The 19,987-nt window shown below is 44.2% G+C and overlaps 2 protein-coding genes across 2 annotated transcripts; both read right to left on the bottom strand.

Moving 5' to 3' along the window:
• Positions 1-68: 68 nt before the first annotated feature.
• LOC124200687 (CD109 antigen-like) lies at positions 69-8,287 on the bottom strand. The gene is made up of 27 exons (XM_046596989.1): positions 7,830-8,287; positions 6,398-6,584; positions 6,138-6,306; positions 5,992-6,062; positions 5,881-5,932; positions 5,485-5,795; positions 4,909-5,400; positions 4,623-4,838; positions 4,354-4,548; positions 4,110-4,297; positions 3,879-4,039; positions 3,699-3,812; positions 3,573-3,628; positions 3,330-3,500; positions 3,029-3,259; positions 2,825-2,956; positions 2,582-2,750; positions 2,242-2,513; positions 1,996-2,166; positions 1,802-1,932; positions 1,572-1,705; positions 1,277-1,512; positions 1,050-1,208; positions 786-982; positions 539-713; positions 343-448; positions 69-283 (listed from the first exon to the last, which is right to left on the bottom strand). The coding sequence occupies exons 1-27, from the start codon at positions 8,000-8,002 to the stop codon at positions 87-89; spliced, it is 4,866 nt and encodes a 1,621-aa protein (XP_046452945.1). The 5' UTR covers positions 8,003-8,287; the 3' UTR covers positions 69-86.
• Positions 8,288-8,889: 602 nt separating this feature from the next.
• On the bottom strand, positions 8,890-18,545 carry LOC124200686 (CD109 antigen-like). The gene is made up of 27 exons (XM_046596988.1): positions 17,838-18,545; positions 15,467-15,650; positions 15,223-15,391; positions 15,071-15,141; positions 14,947-14,998; positions 14,565-14,875; positions 13,990-14,484; positions 13,706-13,921; positions 13,437-13,631; positions 13,193-13,380; positions 12,961-13,121; positions 12,778-12,891; positions 12,646-12,704; positions 12,407-12,577; positions 12,106-12,336; positions 11,888-12,019; positions 11,647-11,815; positions 11,309-11,580; positions 11,072-11,242; positions 10,886-11,010; positions 10,685-10,818; positions 10,378-10,613; positions 10,128-10,286; positions 9,873-10,069; positions 9,604-9,778; positions 9,439-9,544; positions 8,890-9,362 (listed from the first exon to the last, which is right to left on the bottom strand). The coding sequence occupies exons 1-27, from the start codon at positions 18,083-18,085 to the stop codon at positions 9,148-9,150; spliced, it is 4,956 nt and encodes a 1,651-aa protein (XP_046452944.1). The 5' UTR covers positions 18,086-18,545; the 3' UTR covers positions 8,890-9,147.
• Positions 18,546-19,987: the final 1,442 nt, after the last annotated feature.

Here is a 19,987-nt window from a genome sequence, read left to right as displayed (position 1 = left end):
TTAGTTGCTGGTTGGCGCTGGGTCATTCAACATTCTCTGTCTAATATACATTAATTGGGCGGATCTGTTTAATATCAAGTCTTTTATTACAGGGATGAATAAGGTCGATGCAAGTAAGCGAGAGCGATGGCAACGAGAGAACAGACAATCAGGAAAGGAGAGGAGAATGTCGGGAGCGATGCGCTGAAATAGGGACAGTACGGACACTGGTAACTCCCGCAGACTTCACAGATGTCCAGCACGTAGAGCGGCGTAGCGTTGAACACTTGCATTTCAAAATGCTCTGGAAAAAAGGGGGAATATTTATCTTGTGAACTATATACGAAATGCACATATGTATACCTGGCATGTGTGACTCGTAAATGATGGCCGTACGGTACAGCGTCATATTAGCTACCGGAAACCAACGATGGATGGGATAGTTGATACAAAGACGCTCCTCGCCCACCTATATTTTCATTCATCATGTGGGATTAATTTAGGGTAAAATTTTTGACAGGATATGGCAAGAGTGGCGTTTTGGTTTTGTTGTTATTACCCGGTCGAACATCCAAATGATTTTACCGCGGCCGATAAACACGTCGCGGATGAATGTGTAATTGTTTCTGATGACTAATTCGTTGGCATCGGATTGGATGAATTCGTATCCCGATGGCATTTCCACTTCGAGCGTGGCTGGCCCACTCGTTCTCATCTCATCCGTCGCCATCCATCTAAAATTACAAATTAAACAGATTGGGCCTAAATAAAATTGAATAAGAGAAACAGGATGTTCCTATGTATACTTGACACAAGCGTCGACGGTGATGTGGGATTTATTCCGGAAGTGACTGTATGTCTCTTCCACGTACAAGTCAAAGTAGCGTCTTTTCGGAGTGTCCCTTAAATCCTCCCAGTCGATTCCGTATTGAACTTTGAGCTGCAAAATAGCCTGGCCGGCTCCTCGACCGATGACATTTACGTGTCCCCAGACGTTGGGAATCTAAATGAATTTAATTCGAGATTTTTAAATTCCATTAGGATTAAAAGACGACGAAATGGTAACCGACATCCATCCGATGAACAGCGGCGAGAGTTTCGCTGCTAATGCGCACCGGTTCGCCAATTTTGGAAGCTGATGCTTCCACAACGATACTCATGTCGGTGATGTCACGTAATCTGGCTCGGTAAGCGTATTCCGTTAGAGCTTCCATGGCGACAATGCTGTCCTGTTATGACGAGAGTTAAGGAATCGATTAAGTTGCGGCGAACCCAAAAAATGTTAGGAAATAATTACGTAGATGGAAACGAAACCGCCGTCGACCATGCGCATCGTGTTGAGCCAAGTGACGACCCTCTCCTGCAGATCGCCGATTCCATCACGAGCCAAATAGACGAGAAGGGCGTAGGACGTCGCTTCAACCGCCGCGGCGTCTTGGTGCATGGGCAAACGCGGCTGGAGGAACGGCCGCTGATTCTCGTAGAGAATTTGATTGGACGGAACCGGCTCCCGTGACCAATAAACCATTCCCTCTGCGAATGAGTTGAGCATTTTAAAAATTGGATTTCGTTATTTACAAATTCAAACTTACCGCCCTCTCGCTTAATGTTATGAAGTAAATAAAATGCTGCTTCTTTGGTTGGACTATTGGCAATGGATAGCGCATAAGTTATTATGGCAATCTCGCTAGGATCCGCCAAATGAGAGATGATGCGCTCTAAATAGCTAACAGAAAGCAGAGATTAAAATACCGAAATAAGACATAAATGAGTGAACAAAGTTATAATGCTGTTTTTTTTTAATACAACAGTTGCTACTCACTTGACTGCACGAAGTTCGGCTATCGCAGTGGTCACCCTCATAGATCCCTCAAGACTTTCTCTGCATTTCATCAAACCGATTAAAACATATGCGGTAAGGCTCCCCTTACGAGTAGTATTGTTGTGTACGGCCTGCAACGATCGATTGATTCTCGTTAATGGAATACAATGAAAGATTTAAAATTAAGTCCTCACTGATCGCAATTCAAGAGGGAAAAGGTATTCGTCAGGGTCTTCGAAACTGCCGTCATTCGTTTGATGACTCAAAATCCATTGAACAGAAGTGCCGAGCAGCCGCCTGTCGACGAAGAAATGGTTTTCCCAATCTTGAAATTGCGACTGGCCCAGAACTCGAATCACCCAAGCCTATATTCATCATTCACATAAATTAATTACGCGATTATACATTGGAAGTTTATAAACACAGGGACAATGACTAACCGTCACCCAGACGCTGGGATTTGAATTTGTTTGGGCGCGAAAAGATCCGTCGTGACTGTAGAGACGCATCAGTTCCGCCATTTGGACGTTCATGTCGTTAAGTCCGCTGTACAAAACATCCGACTCGAGTTGGTTCGTCAGCCGGAGATAGTGAAGACTCCACAATGTGGTGGCCAAGTTAAACAAAGTCGCCTCGGTTCCGCGCAGAGATCTGCCGAGTAGCGAGTCGGTGGTGATGGGCGTCGATGGAAACACAGGTCCAAATACATCGCCTGTTATCGATGGAAAAAAATAAGTAAACCTTATTTACCAAACCGGAAGAAAAGTTGATGTTTCTTACCACACAAAGTGACGGAGGCCCGAGGACTGCCGTAAACATATCGGCGGAATTTGGAGTATGGAATGATGGGCGACTCTTCGACCGGAATGTCGAGAAATCTTAAGAGGTGCGCTCGATTCTTCAAATCCAATAAAAGCGAAGTATGTCGACTGATGGTGGCTCCTTCAGGCTATGAAATTCAAATCAATAATGACTCATTATCGTTAGCTTTAATTAAAATGATTACTTTGGTGATTTTCGTACCATAATCTCCAGATCGATTTCGAAAACTTGCTGGCGGATTTGAGTATGAATTTGGATTTTAACGGTAATCATACCTTGCTCCACCTGTGGAGCAATAGGCAAGTAGACTTCCTGATACGATTCCGGCTTCACCTAGTGATCGATCAAATCAAGAATGATCATTCATCAGACTATGTTAAAAAGCTTAGACGTTTAGGTACGAACAGCGATCATGTGGTGACGCTCTCCACCAACTAGTTTCGGTCGGTAATGTTCAACTTCGCCATCGTCTCCCGTTTCGACGAAGAGATAATCGTCCGACGCTTCCAAAACGATCAGCGTCATCACTTCTTCTTTGAGATTGTTGATGGCCATCAACCGGACGCCGAGGGTTTCCCCACGATGCACTGCGCTAGGTGATTCCGCTAAAACATAAAACGGCGGCGATCCATCGTACTGTTTGAAACGTACCAAACTGAAATAGAAATGTCCTCAAGAAAACAATCAAATCTTTAGTTGTACGTACCACGACGACTTCGTCCAGCATTGCGAAACCGAGTTCCGGGTGGAAACTGAAGGCATTAATGTACCAACTGTCGTCGTCGGCGGCTACTTCTCGGTCATGGAATTCTATACCGTCGTCTGTTGTTGGCACGTCAAACCAGGCCCAATCGCCGTCCAGCCAATCGTAAAAATCCTGTTGTACAATTAAATGTTGAGAAATTGGAATCGTGATTTAAAAAAAAAAGCATAATTCAAATTTGATTACGAGATTACGGCTCCAACGCATGAGGCGAAATTCCATTTTGTCATCCGCACTAGGGCCTGGAAATTATTCAAACATGAGCAATCGATAAATTATAGGAACTTGAACTGTGGAAAGTAAAACACTTGCAGTCATCTTCGTCGGATCCGTCGGTGCAATCCGATTTTCCATCGCAGCGCTGGTCCTTGTGGAAACATCCAGAAGCCAGGCACGGCTCGTATCCATTGCTCTGATCACAGTTGGCTGCAGAAATTAAATTTGCGTTACACAAAATCAAAGAGTTAACCAATTTTGAAATTAAAAACTCACCAGTGTCAGGGTATTGACTGATTCGAGCGTCGGAGAAAAGCAAAAGTCCGGCAAGATCAAAGGTCCGTTTCGTATCTGCTCCGGGATTGGCTCCTTTGAAATATTCCGTCCGTTCGGCTTTCAATCCCTCGCGGTCCGTCCAAGTCACTCCGTGCACCGACCTGGCCAAATAATAATTCAACTTAAATTATTTCTTGTTTAACGAACTTATTCATTTAATGAAACCGGTACTTTGTGAAAGGTTCCAATTTGTAAAGCGCTTTGAGTACTCGGCTGGGCGTTAGCTCATTGTCCGCTTGGAACATGTAGCTGAGAGTTCGTAATAGAGAAACTCCGAAATATGCACCCGGTCGAGTCCTTGTCACCAGCTGGACAGTCTCTTTCGAATGATCTCGCACTTGAACTGTAGTCACATTCATCTATCCACAATTTATAGTTGTACTGCAATGAAATAACATTTGAAAAAGTTTGTTACCTTGTAGCGGTTGAAACTTTGGACTGGAATCGTGACGGAATCGGCCACCAGTTCGCCGACTGGACTGACAATCATGGCCACCAGTTTGAAAGTTGGCGCCATTTCGGACGAAACGGGAACTGAGAAAGTCACCAACTTGGTCGGGTGCGGATGCGTTTCAGTGGCGCCGTGGATCACCAAACCTTTCGAGACGACCTGTGGAAATTCCCAATTCGTGTCACATTAAAACAATTCCGAGAAGCCAATAATATTTTCACCGAAGAACTTACCACGTAACTGTAGACCTGGAATCCGAAATTACTCCGCAGGTGAATAACAACGTTTTCTCCGAGCTGGCCGTATTCGGTACTGGTCTCAACATGGGCATACATTTCTTTGGCAGAGTAGAAAGGGACGGCCTGGAGCTCAGCGGTTGCTTTGTCTCCGTCTCCGTCCTTATAAGTAGCCGATATTCGCATCGATTTGGCATCTTTAGGTACCGAAAACTTTTGACAATACATCCAAAAGTTACCATATGTTGGTTATTACGCAATGACAGGAAAAGAAATGACGTACGCGGAAATTGTACACGCCAGTAGCGCGAAATTGATTAAATTTGACGTCCTCGATCTTATGTTCCATCCAATTGTCGAATTCGTTGTTATACATTTGACTATTCTCCTGCTTGTGGCTGAGATATTCGCCTTTGGCCGGCACTGTAATCTCCGGCAGTGTCTTCATCTGTCCGTTTGTAGAAGTGACGACTGGTCTGAGCGTGATCGTAGCACCGGCCAATTTTTCAGACGTCAGGGCCTGGTCGTCGTCGTACATGACGTAAACATGTCCCTCGAACGGCATCCCTGGTTTGAAAACGGCAGTTTTGGCGCCAGAAAATTTGAATTTGAGTTGGGCCCCGATGACGCGCGTCTCGATGAAACCGTCGCGCGCTTCCCCCATGAAATAACTGTGCAACACAGTCGTCACTCGGATCACCCAACCGACTAGACTATTTGATCGGATCGCACTTTTCACGTCGCCCAGGTTAACGTCGTAAGTGAATTCGTGATTCTGTTCAAATTCCCGAAACAAAATTTCAGCGTTTTCAAATTTCAGTTTAAAAAATCAAGGTCTATACACTGTTATTTTATGTACCCATGGAAAAAGTTCTTCGACAACTAGTTGGTAATCGTTCGCCGTACTGTTGACTGGCCGGGCGTAGACGTGGACGGTCAGATTGCCATTGGCAACGAACTGTGTGTGGACTGAAGTGGTCACCTCGACCGTGTACGTCTCATCCGAGTCGAGAACGTAAGCAGGTGCCGATGGCATCACCTCGAAGAATGGAATGTAATAGTGCTCGACACCGAACTGGTGCTGGTGAACCTGTTGCATGGCCTCGACGCGGATCGTCCAGCTGCCCACACTCGGATTGGGTGGCAACTGGTAGGTCAACGACACCACACCTGACGACACCATTTGTTCAATTGTATTTATATTACGCAATCGGAGAAGACAAATAGTCAACCCCTATATACAAGATGTGAATACCGTTTGTTGGGTTCCGTGACGGCCAGCGACGAACGATGAATCCTTGAGGATCCTGAAACATTTGAAATTTTGTTTAATCCTATGATAACTGAATCATATTTAACAACTGACCAAAATGAAGATGGTGATGGGATCCGTGTAAGGTTTCAGATCCATTTGAGTTAGAATAATCCGGAATCGAACTGTTATATGAAATCAAATTAATGTTTAACCCGCCAAAATTCAATTTACTCTGGTTTTTTTCAATTTTATTATACCGGTCATTGCATTGGCAAATATTTTTCGGTTCAACTGGACGATAATGGAGAGAAAGTCGGAATGGAAGACCAGAGGACTCTCCTTGATAAGAACGGCTTTCTGCGGATGCTGGACATCGTAGCCCTCCAGTTTGAGGCGGTAATCGCCCTTGGAAATGGAAGCCGGGACCTGTACATTTGCATGAATTTCGGATCGTTGAATCTCAATTCCATCGAATTTCCATAGAATGCGGTGTATATTAAAGAGAGAGAAAATGCACTTTGAGCAGGAGATGAGTGCTAGTTCCAGCGTCGACCGAGTCGCTGCTGGCCGAAGCGACGTGCTGGCCACTTCCTTTGGTAATCAGCGCCTTGAAGACCAAATCTGGCGAGCCCGGCAGGACGACAACGTGAACCCGGTAGACCGTGTCTGGTCGGAGGATCGCCGAAGCCGTGACGAAGAAATTCCTTTATACCAGATTGCAACACTTGTGTTTTAAATCCGTTTGTCACCAGGGCAACAACCCACAGCATTAATACACATCCTTATATACGGAAATTATCACAAGGATATTGACTTTGTTTTGTGATGAATCGCACAGCGCAAGAACGAGACGCATTCCACCCGAAATTTATTTGCGGTTTTCGGCAAGTCGCCCTTGAGCGTTACGGTGAGAATCAGCCTTATTTCCAAAAAATAAAAATATATGGTGACTATAAGTATATGTGTTAAGGCCTTTAGCCGTGTTACAAAACGGCAATAAGTGCGTCCGGTGAAGTGGAAAAGCGACGAAAAATACGAAACTGACTCGCTTGACAAATAGATTGCAGGGTATAACAAGTACACAAATAAGAGCTTCACATGGGGACGACGAGCCCAAGGCCCTGGGTTTTTCCCTGCGTTATATTATTCGTCGTTGCTTTTCATGACTTTCGTTCCTCGTCATTTTGTAATGTTGGTTTTTCTCTCCTTTTTTTTAAAACTTAAAGGCTGGCAGTCACATTATTTGCAACGCAATGGTCATAATGACTCGACTTTTCGCTCTAGATCTATAAGCGCAACCTTTGGGTATATACTCCCATGCAGTTATCGTTGAAATCCATTAAGAATAAAATGCTATGATTCTATTCAGATTGGGGTGCGCTCCTTTTTTGGGGTTGTTCACATCCAGTGTCCGTTTTTCTTGTTTTCGTACTACCGGTATTTTTTTTATTTGTTATCTACTCACGACAAAGAGCCCAAAACAAAAAAAGGTTGCAGGTAGACATGAGCCAGACGCTATTCAATCCTGTGGTGCTATTGGGTTCTGTGCTCGAGAGACCCAACAGCTAGGCAGCAGCAGCTGCTGCTACGTCATGGTCTCTAGCTCTCTTTTCAACAACCTGGACCCATCAAGGCCAACAACAATAGGCCATTACGAACACTGGAAAATATGCAATATAGGCTCAAGAGCTTCCAAGGTTTATGATCCTTCATTAGTTTCTTGGGAGACGAGTTTGGCGTCCTTGAGTGCCGGATGGAACACTTCTTATGATGTCCCGAAGCCCAGCAACAAACGGGAACAACACAACAGCCAGCAACAACAACTCTCCAGCAGTTCGCCATCCATCATAAAACGCCAATCTACTCCGGCCAAAGTAGCTCAGATGCCTAAAGGGCGCTATAACTATACAAGTCGGATGTTATTTGCTATTTAAACGAAATAGACTTACGGATGAAGGAGACGATCCTGCTGCTGGAGAACTATTCGGTTGTCAGGTGAAATTGGACTCACGGAATAGCGACCATCATCTTGCTGGAATTGTGTGCTGGAAATCACAGATTGAGTGAAGACGTGTGACATCATCATCGAGTCGATTAGTATCGCAATCAACAGGACATTCATGATGCGATATCCAGCGGTGAATTCCGGCCAAATTTGGGGCGATTACGATGTAGAGCGCACAATTATAATACACACGACGATTCCAGTTATTATATGGCGTCATAAAAAAAAAAGAAATTGTAACGGGGGAGGGTGAAAGCCGAACACAACACAGGAGACGAGCGCGTGGTGTAGCCGACAGCAGATCTTTCTGCCAACTGTTTTGTAAAAAGGTGGGCACCGTTCAAAGCTGCAACAGTCCCCGGCTGTGTTGGGCCAGCACATGCCGCGAGTTAACCGCAAATTACGTCAGAGACCCTTTACGCCCTTCCCTCTTTCCTCCTCTTTTGAGCAAACAAAAGTAATAATTATTATACCAGATGGGGCTGCTGTGTTTTTTTATTTACACAAAGTGAACTCGTTCTTTGTTGTGTGTGGACTGTTGGTATGGAAACGTCCGATAACACTAAAATATTGATATAAATATTGATGATGTTACCTGGAAAATATAACATTATACCATGACGACTTAAAAAGACCAGAAAGAAAAAATCGGGTTTTCTATGTTGCGATTCCCGAGAATCCTTGAGAGATGCGACATCAATCAAATTTTACATCAGTCGAGGCGTGGAGTTGGAACAAAAAGTGGACTCCAAAACGGAAAGTTGTGTTGAAATCTCAATCGCCTAGTTATTATATCCGTACCGGTAATACTTGTATAGATAAATGAAATCTAATAAAAAACTATGAAATTATGAATGTTGCTACGTTACTATGTTCTAGCTCTCGCTCTAGCCGCAAGCGTTTTGACATTTATAAAACTTATTATTTAATTTAAATTGCGAGAGCTTCAACACATAATAAGAAAAACTGGTTTGACGGAATGAAATTGGACGCGAAATCCATCATTTCTTACTGAAATAATATGCTTCTCTTTTATTGAAATTCTTTGAGTTCTGTTTGTTCTTGTAGGAATAAGAGTAACCAAATAACGCGCGAAACAAAAAACAACATTTTCAAAGCCTTTTTAAACTTCTATGTACAAGACACGAAAAACAAAATCACCCACCTTCTGTTCCAAAACGAAAGAAGGACACAGGGCGCTTAATTATATCGGATGTCAACTATTTTCTAAATAGTGCGGAAAATGCAGAATGGATGGAACATCACAAAGTTGGTCGAAACTGACGGCGGTGAAGGTAATGGACGAAAGCGTTGGCCAGGAGAGAACCGAAGATGACGAGCAGCGGCGATGACAATTTGGCGGAGACGGGCGAGCCGCTGAAATAGGGACAGTACGGACACTGGTAGCTGCCGCACACCTCGCAAATGTCCAACACGTAGAGCGGCGTAGCGTTGAAGATGATCATCTCAAAGTGTTCTGATTTTTCATTTGTATTTTTAAATAATTAAAGGAAACGTAAAACATGTTAATAGCTGTAATAATTAAATATTACCCGGCATGTGGGACTCGTAGACAACGGCCTCGCGGTACAGGGTCATATTGGCAACGGGAAACCAACGATGGACATTATATTTAATACAAAGCCGCTCCTCGCCAACCTAATCATTTTCAAATTATTATTTGTCAATTGATTACGGGGGGAAATTGTATTCATTACCCGGTCGAAAACCCAAATGATTTTACTGCGGCCAATGAACACGTCGCGGATGAACGTGTAATTGTTTTTGATGACTAACTCGTTGGCATCGGACTGGACGAACCCGTAACCCGACGGCGTTTCCACTTCTAATGTGGTTGGACCACTTGTTTTGGCTTCGTCCGTTGCCAACCATCTGCATTTTTATAATTGGTTCAATTATTAATCCATCCACCAGGGCGGGTATCAAACTAGAATCAAATTGGTTCTTCTTATTATTATTATTCTACCTGATGCAGGCTTCAACGGTCACGTGAGACTTGTTGCGGAAATGACTGTACGTTTCGTCGACCGATAAATCGAAATAGCGCCGTTTTGGCACGTCGTTCAACTCCTCCCAGTCGATTCCGTATTGAACTTTGAGCTGCAAAACGGCCTGGCCGGCTCCCCGGCCGATTATGTTGACATGGCCCCAGACATTTGGAATCTACAATAAGTTATTTAAATCAACAATTGTCTCTTAAAAAGATAAAGGAAAACCTTACATTCATCCGGTGAACGTTGGCCAAACTGTTGCTGTTAATGCGCATAGTTTTGCCCATTTTGGAAGCGGACGCTTCCACGACGACACTCATGTCGGTAATATCACGCAATCTGGCTCGGTAAGCGTATTCCGTGAGGGCTTCCATAGCAACAATGCTATCCTGTAGTAGAGAAGAAATTAGAAAAGTCAATCAACTTCTTCTATAAATACATCGGTTGCGGCGAGGAAGGATATATTCGTGAAATAATTACGTAGATGGAAACGAAACCACCGTCGACCATGCGCATCGTGTTGAGCCAAGAGACGACCCTCTCCTGCAGATCGCCGATGCCATCACGAGCCAAATAGACGAGAAGAGCGTAGGACGTCGCTTCAACCGCCGCGGCGTCTTGGTGCATGGGCAAACGCGGCTGGAGGAACGGCCGCTGATTCTCGTAGAGAATTTGATTGGACGGAACCGGTTCCCGTGACCAATAAACCATTCCGTCTGCGAATGAATGTATCATTAAATTCATCAATCAATGTCGTTTGACAAATAAATTCAAAATTCAAATTTACCGCTCTCTCGTTTGATTTTGTGCAACCCGTTGAATGCGGATTCTTTTGCCGGGCTGTTGGCCAACGTCAGCGCGTAGGTGACGATTGCCACTTCGTAAGGGTCCGTCAGACGTGACACAGCCCGTTCTAAATAACTAGATAAATCAATAAAAGAAGTCAGCCTACGTAAAAGTAGAGCATTTTTTAAAACTAGATTAATACTTGACTGAACGAGCTTTGGCCGTCGCCGTGAGCACTTTTAACGGCCCTTCTAAACTTTCGCTGCAATGATGCAAACCAATTAACACGTGAGCTGTCAGTGCAACCTTTCTCGTAGCATTCCGCACCTGCAATCGAACAATCGATGAGAAAAACCGTAAAGAATAAAATGGCAATTTAATCAATTACACTTTGAATTTCCAGAGGAAACGGGTAATCGTCGGGTTCCTCGAAGGTACCGTCCCGGTTTTGATTTTTCAAAATCCATTGAACAGAAGTGCCGAGCAGTCGCCTGTCGACGAAGAAATGATTTTCCCAGTCTTGGAATTGCGACTGGCCCAGAACTCGAATCACCCAAGCCTTATAGAAATAAAATCAATTGAAATCATTTGATTGAACAACTGATTTTTTTGTTTCAAATCTTACAGTCACCCAAACACTGGGGTCGGAGGCTTTTTGAGCGATAAATGATCCGTCGTAATTATAGAGACGCATGAGCTCTGCCATTTGGATGTTCATCGTGTTCAATCCCCTGTACAGCACTCTGGATTTGAGTTGGTTCGTCAGCCGAAGATAGTGGAGACTCCACAAAGTGCTGGCCAGGTTGTACAGATTGGCTTTGGTTCCGTGCAGGGATCTGCTCAGTAGCGAGTCGGTCGAGGTGGGCGTAGACGGGAAAACGGGCCCAAAGACATCGCCTATTTATAAATTTTAAAAATGTAATTACAAACATCTTATCTCATGAAATCCGGGAAAGTTGTTACCGCACAAAGTGACGGAAGCTCGAGGACTGCCGAAAACGTATCGGCGGAATTTGGAGTAAGGAATGATGGGCGACTCTTCAACCGGAATGTCGAGATATCGCAGAACGTGGGCTCGATTTTTCAAATCCAATAAAAGCGAAGTGTATCTGGTAACTGTAGCACCCTCCGGCTATGATGAAAAATACATTTCTTACAGAATTGGCGCCAAAAATTTCAAATATTATCAACTAATATAGTTTACCAAGATATCGAGATCAATTTCGAAAGTCTGCCGTCTAATCTGGCTGATGGTTTGGATTTTAATCGTGATGGTGCCCTGTTCCACCTGTGGAGAAATCGGCAAGTGGACTTCCCTAAAAGATTGGGCCTTGACCTAATTATTACAAATCAATAGATTAGATGATTAGAACTGACGTAACGGTTGGCTTATCAAAATTCAGAGAAATTCATTTTACGTACGGCGACCATGTGCTGACGCTCTCCACCGACTAGTTTCGGTCGGTAATGCTCAACTTCGCCATCGTCTCCCGTTTCGACGAAAAGATAATCGTCCGACGCTTCCAAAACGATCAGCGTCATCACTTCTTCTTTGAGATTGTTGACGGCCATCAACCGGACGCCGAGAGTCTCGCCTCGGCGGATGGCGCTGGGCGTTTCGACTGAAAAGTAAAACGGAGCCGTTCCGTCGTACTGATTGAAAAAAAAAAAAAATGAATGAATGAATGAATGAAAACTCATCTGTGAGAGTTCTTTCCTGTACCTCGACCGCTTGATCCATCATTGAAAAACCGAATTCCGGATGGAAACTGAAGGCGTTAATGTACCAAATTTCATCGGTGGCTGCTATGCCTCGGTCGTGGAACTCTATGCCGTCGTCGGTGGTCGGAATATCGTACCAGGCCCAATCGCCGTCCAGCCAATCGTAGAAATCCTGTAGATATGAACAGCGCAAATCGTTCAATGAAATGACAACCTTTCATAATAGTTTTCGCCAATTACGTGATAACGACTCCTGCGAAATATTCGAAAATTCATCTTGTCATCTACGACAGGAGGACCTGGAAAAAGACAAGATCGCCAAATCAATAAAACAAATGGTCTTTCAAATCCCAAATGTCTAAAAAGACTTGCAGTCATCCTCGTCGGATCCGTCGGTGCAATCGGCTTTCCCGTCACAGCGCTGATCCTTGTGGAAACATCCAGCTGCCAGGCACGGCTCGTATCCATTGCTCTGATCACAGTTGGCTGCAGAAATTAAATTTGCGTTACATAATAAAATCAAATGGTTAACCAATTTTGAAATTAAAAACTCACCAGTGTCAGGGTATTGACTGATTCGAGCGTCGGAGAAAAGCAAAAGTCCGGCAAGATCGAAGGTCCGTTTCGTATCTGCTCCGGGATTGGCTCCTTTGAAATATTCCGTCCGTTCGGCTTTCAATCCCTCGCGGTCCGTCCAAGTCACTCCGTGCACCGACCTGGCCAAATATAATCCAACTTTATAATCATTTCCTATTAGACGAACTTATTAATTTAATGAAACCCGTACTTTGTGAAAGGTTCCAATTTGTAAAGCGCTTTAAGTACTCTGCTGGGATTTAAGTCGTTGTCCGCTTGGAAAATGTAATTGATGGAACGTAATAAGGAAACTCCGACAAACGCGCCCGGTCGAGTCCTTGTCACCAGCTGGACCGTCTCTTTCGAATGATCTCGCACTTGAACTGTAGTCACATTCATCTATCCACAAATTATAGTTGTACTACAATGAAATAACATTTGAAAAAATTTGTTACCTTGTAACGGTTGAAACTTTGGACCGGGATCGTGACGGAATCGGCCACCAGTTCGCCGACTGGACTGACAATCATGGCCACCAGTTTGAAAGTTGGCGCCATTTCGGAGGAAACGGGAACTGAGAAAGTCACCAACTTGGTCGGATGCGGATGCGTTTCAGTGGCGCCGTGGATCACCAAACCTTTCGAGACGACCTGTGGACATCCCCAATTCGTGTCCCATTAAAACAATTCCGAGAAGCCAATAATTATTTCACCGAAGAACTTACAACGTAACTGTAGACCTGGAATCCGAAATTACTCCGCAGGTGAATCACGGCGTTCTCGCCCAGTCGTCCTTGCTCAGTGCTGGTCCCGACATGGACGTACATTTCGTTGGCCGAATAGAAAGCGACGGCCCGCATTTCAGCGGTTGCCTTGTCGCCTTCTCCGTCCTTGTACGTTGCCGTGATTTTGATTGCGCTGGCGTCTTTCGGTACCGAGAACTACCGAGACGGAAAATCAATTAAATAACAATCTAGCCTTATTATGCACCAGAATAATTTATGCATACGCGAAAATGGTAGACGCCGGTGCGTCGAAATTGGCCAAACTCGGCGTCTTCCGCTTGCCGTTCCATCCACTGTTTGAAATCGGCGCCGTATTTTTTCTTGCTTGCGCCTTTAGGATTGCTCAGATATTCGCCCGTGGCCGGAACAATCACTTCCGGCAGCGTCTTCAATTGGCCGTTGGACGTCGTCACCACCGGCCGGATGGTCAGAGTCGCTCCGGCCAGTTTTTCAGGCGAAAGGGCTTGATCGTCGTCGTACATGACGTAAACGTGTCCCTCGAATGGCATCCCCGGTTTGAAAACGGCCGTTTTGGCGCCAGAAAATTTGAATTTGAGTTGAGCGCGGATGACGCGCGTCTCGATGAAACCCCGACGCGTTTCACCCATGAAATAATTGTGCACCGACGTCGTGACTCGGATGACCCAGCCGGCCAAGCTTCTCGTCCCCATAGCGCTCCTCACGTCATTCAAGTCGACCGCGTAGGAAAATTCGTGAGTCTGTACAACCAGAGACGGGCCGAATGAATGAAATTCCATGGCGCTAATTAACTGTAGGTCATTCAGCAATTGATTTATACCCACGGAGGATGTTCTTCGCTGACTAGCCGGTAGGCCCGGATAGAGGTGTTGACCGGTCTGGCGTGGACCTGGACGGTTGTGTTGCCGTTGGCGACGCGGGCCCTGTGGAACGGAGTCGTCACGCCGGCCGTGTATTTCTCGTCCGAGTCGAGGACGTAGGCCGGCGCCGACGGAATGACTTCGAAGAACGGAATGTAGTAGCGCTCCACCACGAACTGGTGCTCGTGTACCTGTTGCATGGCCTCGACGCGGATCGTCCAGTTGCCCATCGTCGGATAGGACGGCACGTCGTACGACAGTGTTGCCACTCCTGATAATTTATATTCGTTGTTAATTATTTAATTGACGTTAAAATTAGTTTTTAAGAAGAATTTGACGAACCGTTTCTTGGGTTACGCGACGGCCAGCGACGCATAATGAATCCCTGCGGATTCTAATTTGACAAATGGATCAAAATGATTAAATAGTTCAATTGTAAGAGCGTCTAATCATTAATTTTGTATACCACAATGAAGACGGTGATTGGATCCGTGTAAGGTTTCAGATTTAATTGCGTTAAAATCACCCGGAATCGAACTGAAAAAAAAAAAATAATAATTCATTCTTATTAATTTTTGGTTCTAAATTTTTAAGGCTTCTCGGGTAATAGCTGTACACCTTTCATTCCGTTGCGGAAGACTTTGCGGTTGGTCTGGACGACGATGGAGAGAAAGTCGGAATGAAAGTCGAGTTGACTTTCCTTGACGAAAACGGCCTTTTGCGGATGCAGCGTGTCGTAGCCTTCCAGTTTGAGGCGGTACCTGCCGTTGGTGACGGATGCCGGAATCTGCATCAATTAAAATAATGAATCACGCGCGGAGGAGACGAACTATCAAGGATATCATGGGGGTCGTCGTCTCACTTTCAAGAAGAGATCGTGACTGGATCCGGCGTCGACGACTTGGGCGGCCGAGGCGATCTGGTGGCCGCCGCCTTTGGTGATGACGGCCTTAACGATGAGATCGGGTGATGCGGGCAGAACGACCACGTTCACCCGATACACCGTGTTGGGGCGGACGATCTTCGAGGCCGTCGCCACAAAAGTCCTTGAAAGGAATAAAATTCAATCATCAAAATTTTTAAAATTTGATTGGGCAGTCAACAGTCAATAGAGAGATCATTTCTATCTCTGAGCTGCCGCGTTGTTAAAACGTAATTCCACTATAGATTGATTAAATAAGAGAATAATAAATAAATTAAGTCTTAGGAAAGTTATGGGAAGACAACGCCCCCTCATAGAGTCAAAGGATTATGTTTTGTTTTGTCGGTGTCAATGGCCGACCCAAGGTAAGACGTGTAATCCGCCCGTCTTCTCAATATTCAAATATTCATTTTAATACCTACGTCAAGCGATGGAAGATGGAGTTGTATGCAGATATCCGAGCTGTACAGAAAATAACAACAAAACGGCGGGATCGTATATGCAAATTATTGCTAACTAATAACGCCGCAAGTCTTATCCATCGTCGTCGAAATATAATAATAATAACGGTGAAAAAAAGAATTGTCAGAAAAGTTGACTGGTTATGATTTCACAAAGACGCGATATCCATTCACCGCAGAAGAAAAGCAGAAGAAAAGACTCGAAAAGAAGCTGAGTGACGGACAGATGAAAATGGGTAGAATAGAGGAGCTAATAAAAATGTAGACTGTTCACGGCCACACTCTGTAACCCATCGTGCAAGGTACGCGAGGTACGAAGGAAAAGTAGGAAAAAAGGGGGGGACAGCTGGGTTTTTCCCAGCAGCTCCCATTTTTGGCTGCATTCCATTTTCCTTGAAAAATATTTTCAGCAACTTTTTGTTTTTGTTCCTGTAGATTTGGAATTGTTTCGTAATATCCCATCGAACGCGGAATAACGTGAGACTCTTATTATTCCGTGTTTCAACTGACAGTAGCTCAAGTACGGATAATTCAGCCGATCAATCTTTTTGTTTTTCAGATATTGCTGTCGGTTTGGGGGAAACGGGAATGAGAGTTACGTCATTAAACCGAATTTAATTTGGCGGGATTTTCAAAAATTAAGTTTAAACCATTTGTATCTAATTCCACAGCATTATCTTTTTGAATGCGTTAATTTCAACTTTGATAAATGCTATTCCTTAATATAATTATTTTTCCATTCAAATTCTGTTTTGTTTCGGTTGGCCTGCCAACATCATCGAAAATAGCGACGGCGGAAGTGACACGGGAACAACATACCACACGGACCGGACCTTATATGCGTCACGTACACATACGGGAGCCCCTCCCTCGTGTGTGTAATCGTATCGAGCGTGTGACGATGATGGACGGCCACAAAAATGCAATGCTATCTCTGATAGAGAGCCTCCTAAAAATTTCTTTTATTCAAAATACAAAATACAAAATAAAAATAGGACGGCCAATCCGGATGTGCGCTATTGTCTGTTATTGCTCGGGTTGTTCCCCTTATTGTTGTATCTACATATGCACCAGACGGAAAGAAAAAATGAAATTCTGATAATTATGCGCGGCTGAATGCGGACAATTGATGGAGGGGGGAAATACTTTTGATACTATTTTCTGGGAGTTAAGTGCTGGGGGGGAGATGAAGAATAATATGCGGAATATATTCATCTATCATCATCTGTTGATGATAGCGTCGGTTTGGGGGGGGGGGAAGGGCTTGGACAATTTTGTCTGACGTAATCTGTCGATGGCGTGACATCTAAATCATTTAGAACTTATAAGCATATTCAACAATACATCGCAGGGGGGTTGCCACACACCAATCGAAATTTCAGCCAAAGATTCTCACGTTTCCTATTTGACAGTCGCAAAAGAACCTGTACGCCGAGTGGCTTATTCACCACTTTCTCCTTTCATCGATAAAGCCAATTATTTGATAAGGTCGCCATGGCAACGCGTGAAATCAATCGAAACGTGGTGTCAAGACGACGTTGGCGTGTGTATACAGTTGTGTCAATATATGAGTGCCACTTGCACAATGTGGTTCAGTTCCAATAGTATTACAGCACATTGGGTACGCGTTAGATATATACCCCACATATACCGCATATACCGGTACTTTTAGTACCGGTTACATAATACAGGAATATACAGCCGAATTGAATTTCGCCATTTTGGACGAGCCAATAAAATCAATTGGTCGAATTATAGCGCGGGTGTTTGGTTACATTATTGAAAGGGAAACGACAAATTGTTATAGGTTTAATTAGATTATAGTATATGAATTGTAAATAAATACTCACGGGTGAACGAGTCGACTCTGCTGGAGGACGTGATTTTTATTATTGGGGTCGTCCGGAGGTTCTTTGACGGCCAATAAAGAGCGACCGGAAGAGGAGAGCAGCGGCAGGCCGGCAACATCGTTGCTGATGTTTTGCTTGTTCAGAGTCGACGCCGTCACCGCCAACAACCAAAACAACAACAGCAGCACGGCCTTATTGATGGAGTGGAGAAACAACAGCACGACAGAGACGGAACTGGACAGTTTCATGACTGGAGTGCTGCAGCTGGACTGTTTTGATACAATGTTTCCAGTTTATAATAATTTTCTCGGTCAATCAACTGGTGACAATTCGCCGAATGTCGACTGGTTTTCTTTTGTCTGAAAATTCTTTTGACTCACGCCGGTGATTGGTTCAGTTCATGTCGTCTGCTTTTTTTTCGTTTTCTCCCTGTTGCTATACTGCACACAATGTCACGATCGAATTATATGTGGCCCAATTTCTTTTCCAACTCGACAACCAGTGCGGGTAAAACACTCAAACAAGAAACTGCAATCAATAAAAATGTTCAACACACTAAAAAATCAAATACAAGACACGCACACACTTTACACAAGGTACTAATAAACACTCGACAGTCTCTAATATTGTGCTGGAAGAGCGTGAGTGCTGGCCGACTGTTCTGGCCGACTGTTAACTCGATGAGCCACGGTTGCAAGTTATTCTCTCTCTCTTTCTATTCTCTTTTATTTTGTTTTTCTTTTCTCTTTTGATATTTTTGGTTACCTGCTGCCGCACATGCGCGCTCGGCAGGATGGTGCTGCGCCCGCGGCCATGAACGCCACCACTGCCCCAGACCAGGAGACCTCCCTCCTCCTCCTCTGTTGTTCTATGCGCCATTCCCTTTCGAAAAAGAAATATCTCCGCACCAACAACTATGTGGGAGGAGCCTTCTATTCCTTTCTCTCTCTCTTATTTTGTTGTTGTTGTTGTTGTTGTTCACGGATGGCAAAATATTCCCCCGTAGTATACGAATTTAAATTGCCAATATCCGCTGCTTTTGATCGAATTTTTATTTAGTCTGATGCACAACCGGACGATATTTTATTATTTTCAAAAAATTGCGCGCTTATTCTTTGAGGGAAGAAAAATAATCAGAAAATGGCGGAGAGAGGCGAACAATGCGAATTCGAAGAAATGCCGAGAGTTTCTTGGGTTTCTTGACCTCGTCAGTCTTCTTTTTTTCCCTGAATAAATGATTATCGTTTTTGTCGTTCGTTCGTCCAAAAAGAAAAAAAAACTGGTAGTCCCAGTGGGTAGCTCATAGTCGTCCGTTCCTGGAGGCGATGCAATGTTATTCAAGAACCAAAGGGTTTTTTAAACAAGCAGACAACAATGCATCAACAATCCAACAAGGCTGACAGTATGGACGAGTATATGTAACAGTCAATGGAATAGACTAACACAGCATACCCAAAAGAAGATTTTAATCGATATATTTCAATCACTTTGGCGATGCATAAAATTCTCACGGTCCCTTTAAGTCTTTAACATAACTCGTTTTTTTTTTGCGACAATTTATAATGACGATTGCCAACCGGTTTGATTTATCCCGTGAAAATTTCCCCAATTGAAAAAAGCAATTTAACTGCTCGGAGGGGTGTGTATCATACCAGCAACCGGATTGCTGTGTAATGACCATCAGCCGCCAGCAGCCGAGGTCGCCCGAATATCGACTGGCAACAGCGGCTGTCAGTTATGTAGCTAGTCGAGACCTTGCTGACAGCGCATTCGGTAGAAATCCAGACGTAATGCAACCTAAATAGAGGAAAAAATGGGATTTCCCGATATTATATTAAACTCCCTGCTGTATACGCAATCACCCACACAGTCTGAATAACTGGGAAAAAATGACAAGTTTGATCGAACGGCATCTAATCACCGGCGTTTTCTACACGAGCTCTATGATTACAAATCTACCGACAATTGACTAGATAGTCTAGCTAGGTGACATCACTTTGGCAATCATTTTCACGGGTCGTTAACCGCACCCGCGGCTCATGACGCATCCAAATCAAAGAACTACTCTGCAAATGATATTACTATTCGATTGTATATCTATACAGCCAAATAACAACTCGTTTTTTTTTAGGGTCCCATTTGTCTTTTTA

The sequence above is a fragment of the Daphnia pulex genome, chromosome 8 (assembly GCF_021134715.1).
Source record: "Daphnia pulex isolate KAP4 chromosome 8, ASM2113471v1".
Lineage (NCBI taxonomy): Eukaryota > Metazoa > Arthropoda > Branchiopoda > Diplostraca > Daphniidae > Daphnia > Daphnia pulex.
The sequence above is the reverse complement of the archived record's forward strand: the minus strand, read 5'-3'. Positions and strand labels throughout refer to the sequence as shown.

What these genes read in the sequence shown, in the direction of transcription:
- LOC124200687 (XM_046596989.1), bottom strand. Translation starts at nt 8,002, where the DNA reads ATGAATGTCCTGTTGATTGCGATACTAATCGACTCGATGATGATGTCA. An exon ending in CCATCACCATCTTCATTTTG is followed by an intron (nt 5,933 to 5,991) that starts GTCAGTTGTTAA and finishes CAAATGTTTCAG; the next exon opens with GATCCTCAAGGATTCATCGT. An exon ending in TCATTTGGATGTTCGACCGG is followed by an intron (nt 449 to 538) that starts GTAATAACAACA and finishes ATGAAAATATAG; the next exon opens with GTGGGCGAGGAGCGTCTTTG.
- LOC124200686 (XM_046596988.1), bottom strand. Translation starts at nt 18,085, where the DNA reads ATGAAACTGTCCAGTTCCGTCTCTGTCGTGCTGTTGTTTCTCCACTCC. An exon ending in CTTCCGCAACGGAATGAAAG is followed by an intron (nt 15,142 to 15,222) that starts GTGTACAGCTAT and finishes TTTTTTTTTCAG; the next exon opens with TTCGATTCCGGGTGATTTTA. An exon ending in GCCAAAGCTCGTTCAGTCAA is followed by an intron (nt 10,819 to 10,885) that starts GTATTAATCTAG and finishes TGATTTATCTAG; the next exon opens with TTATTTAGAACGGGCTGTGT.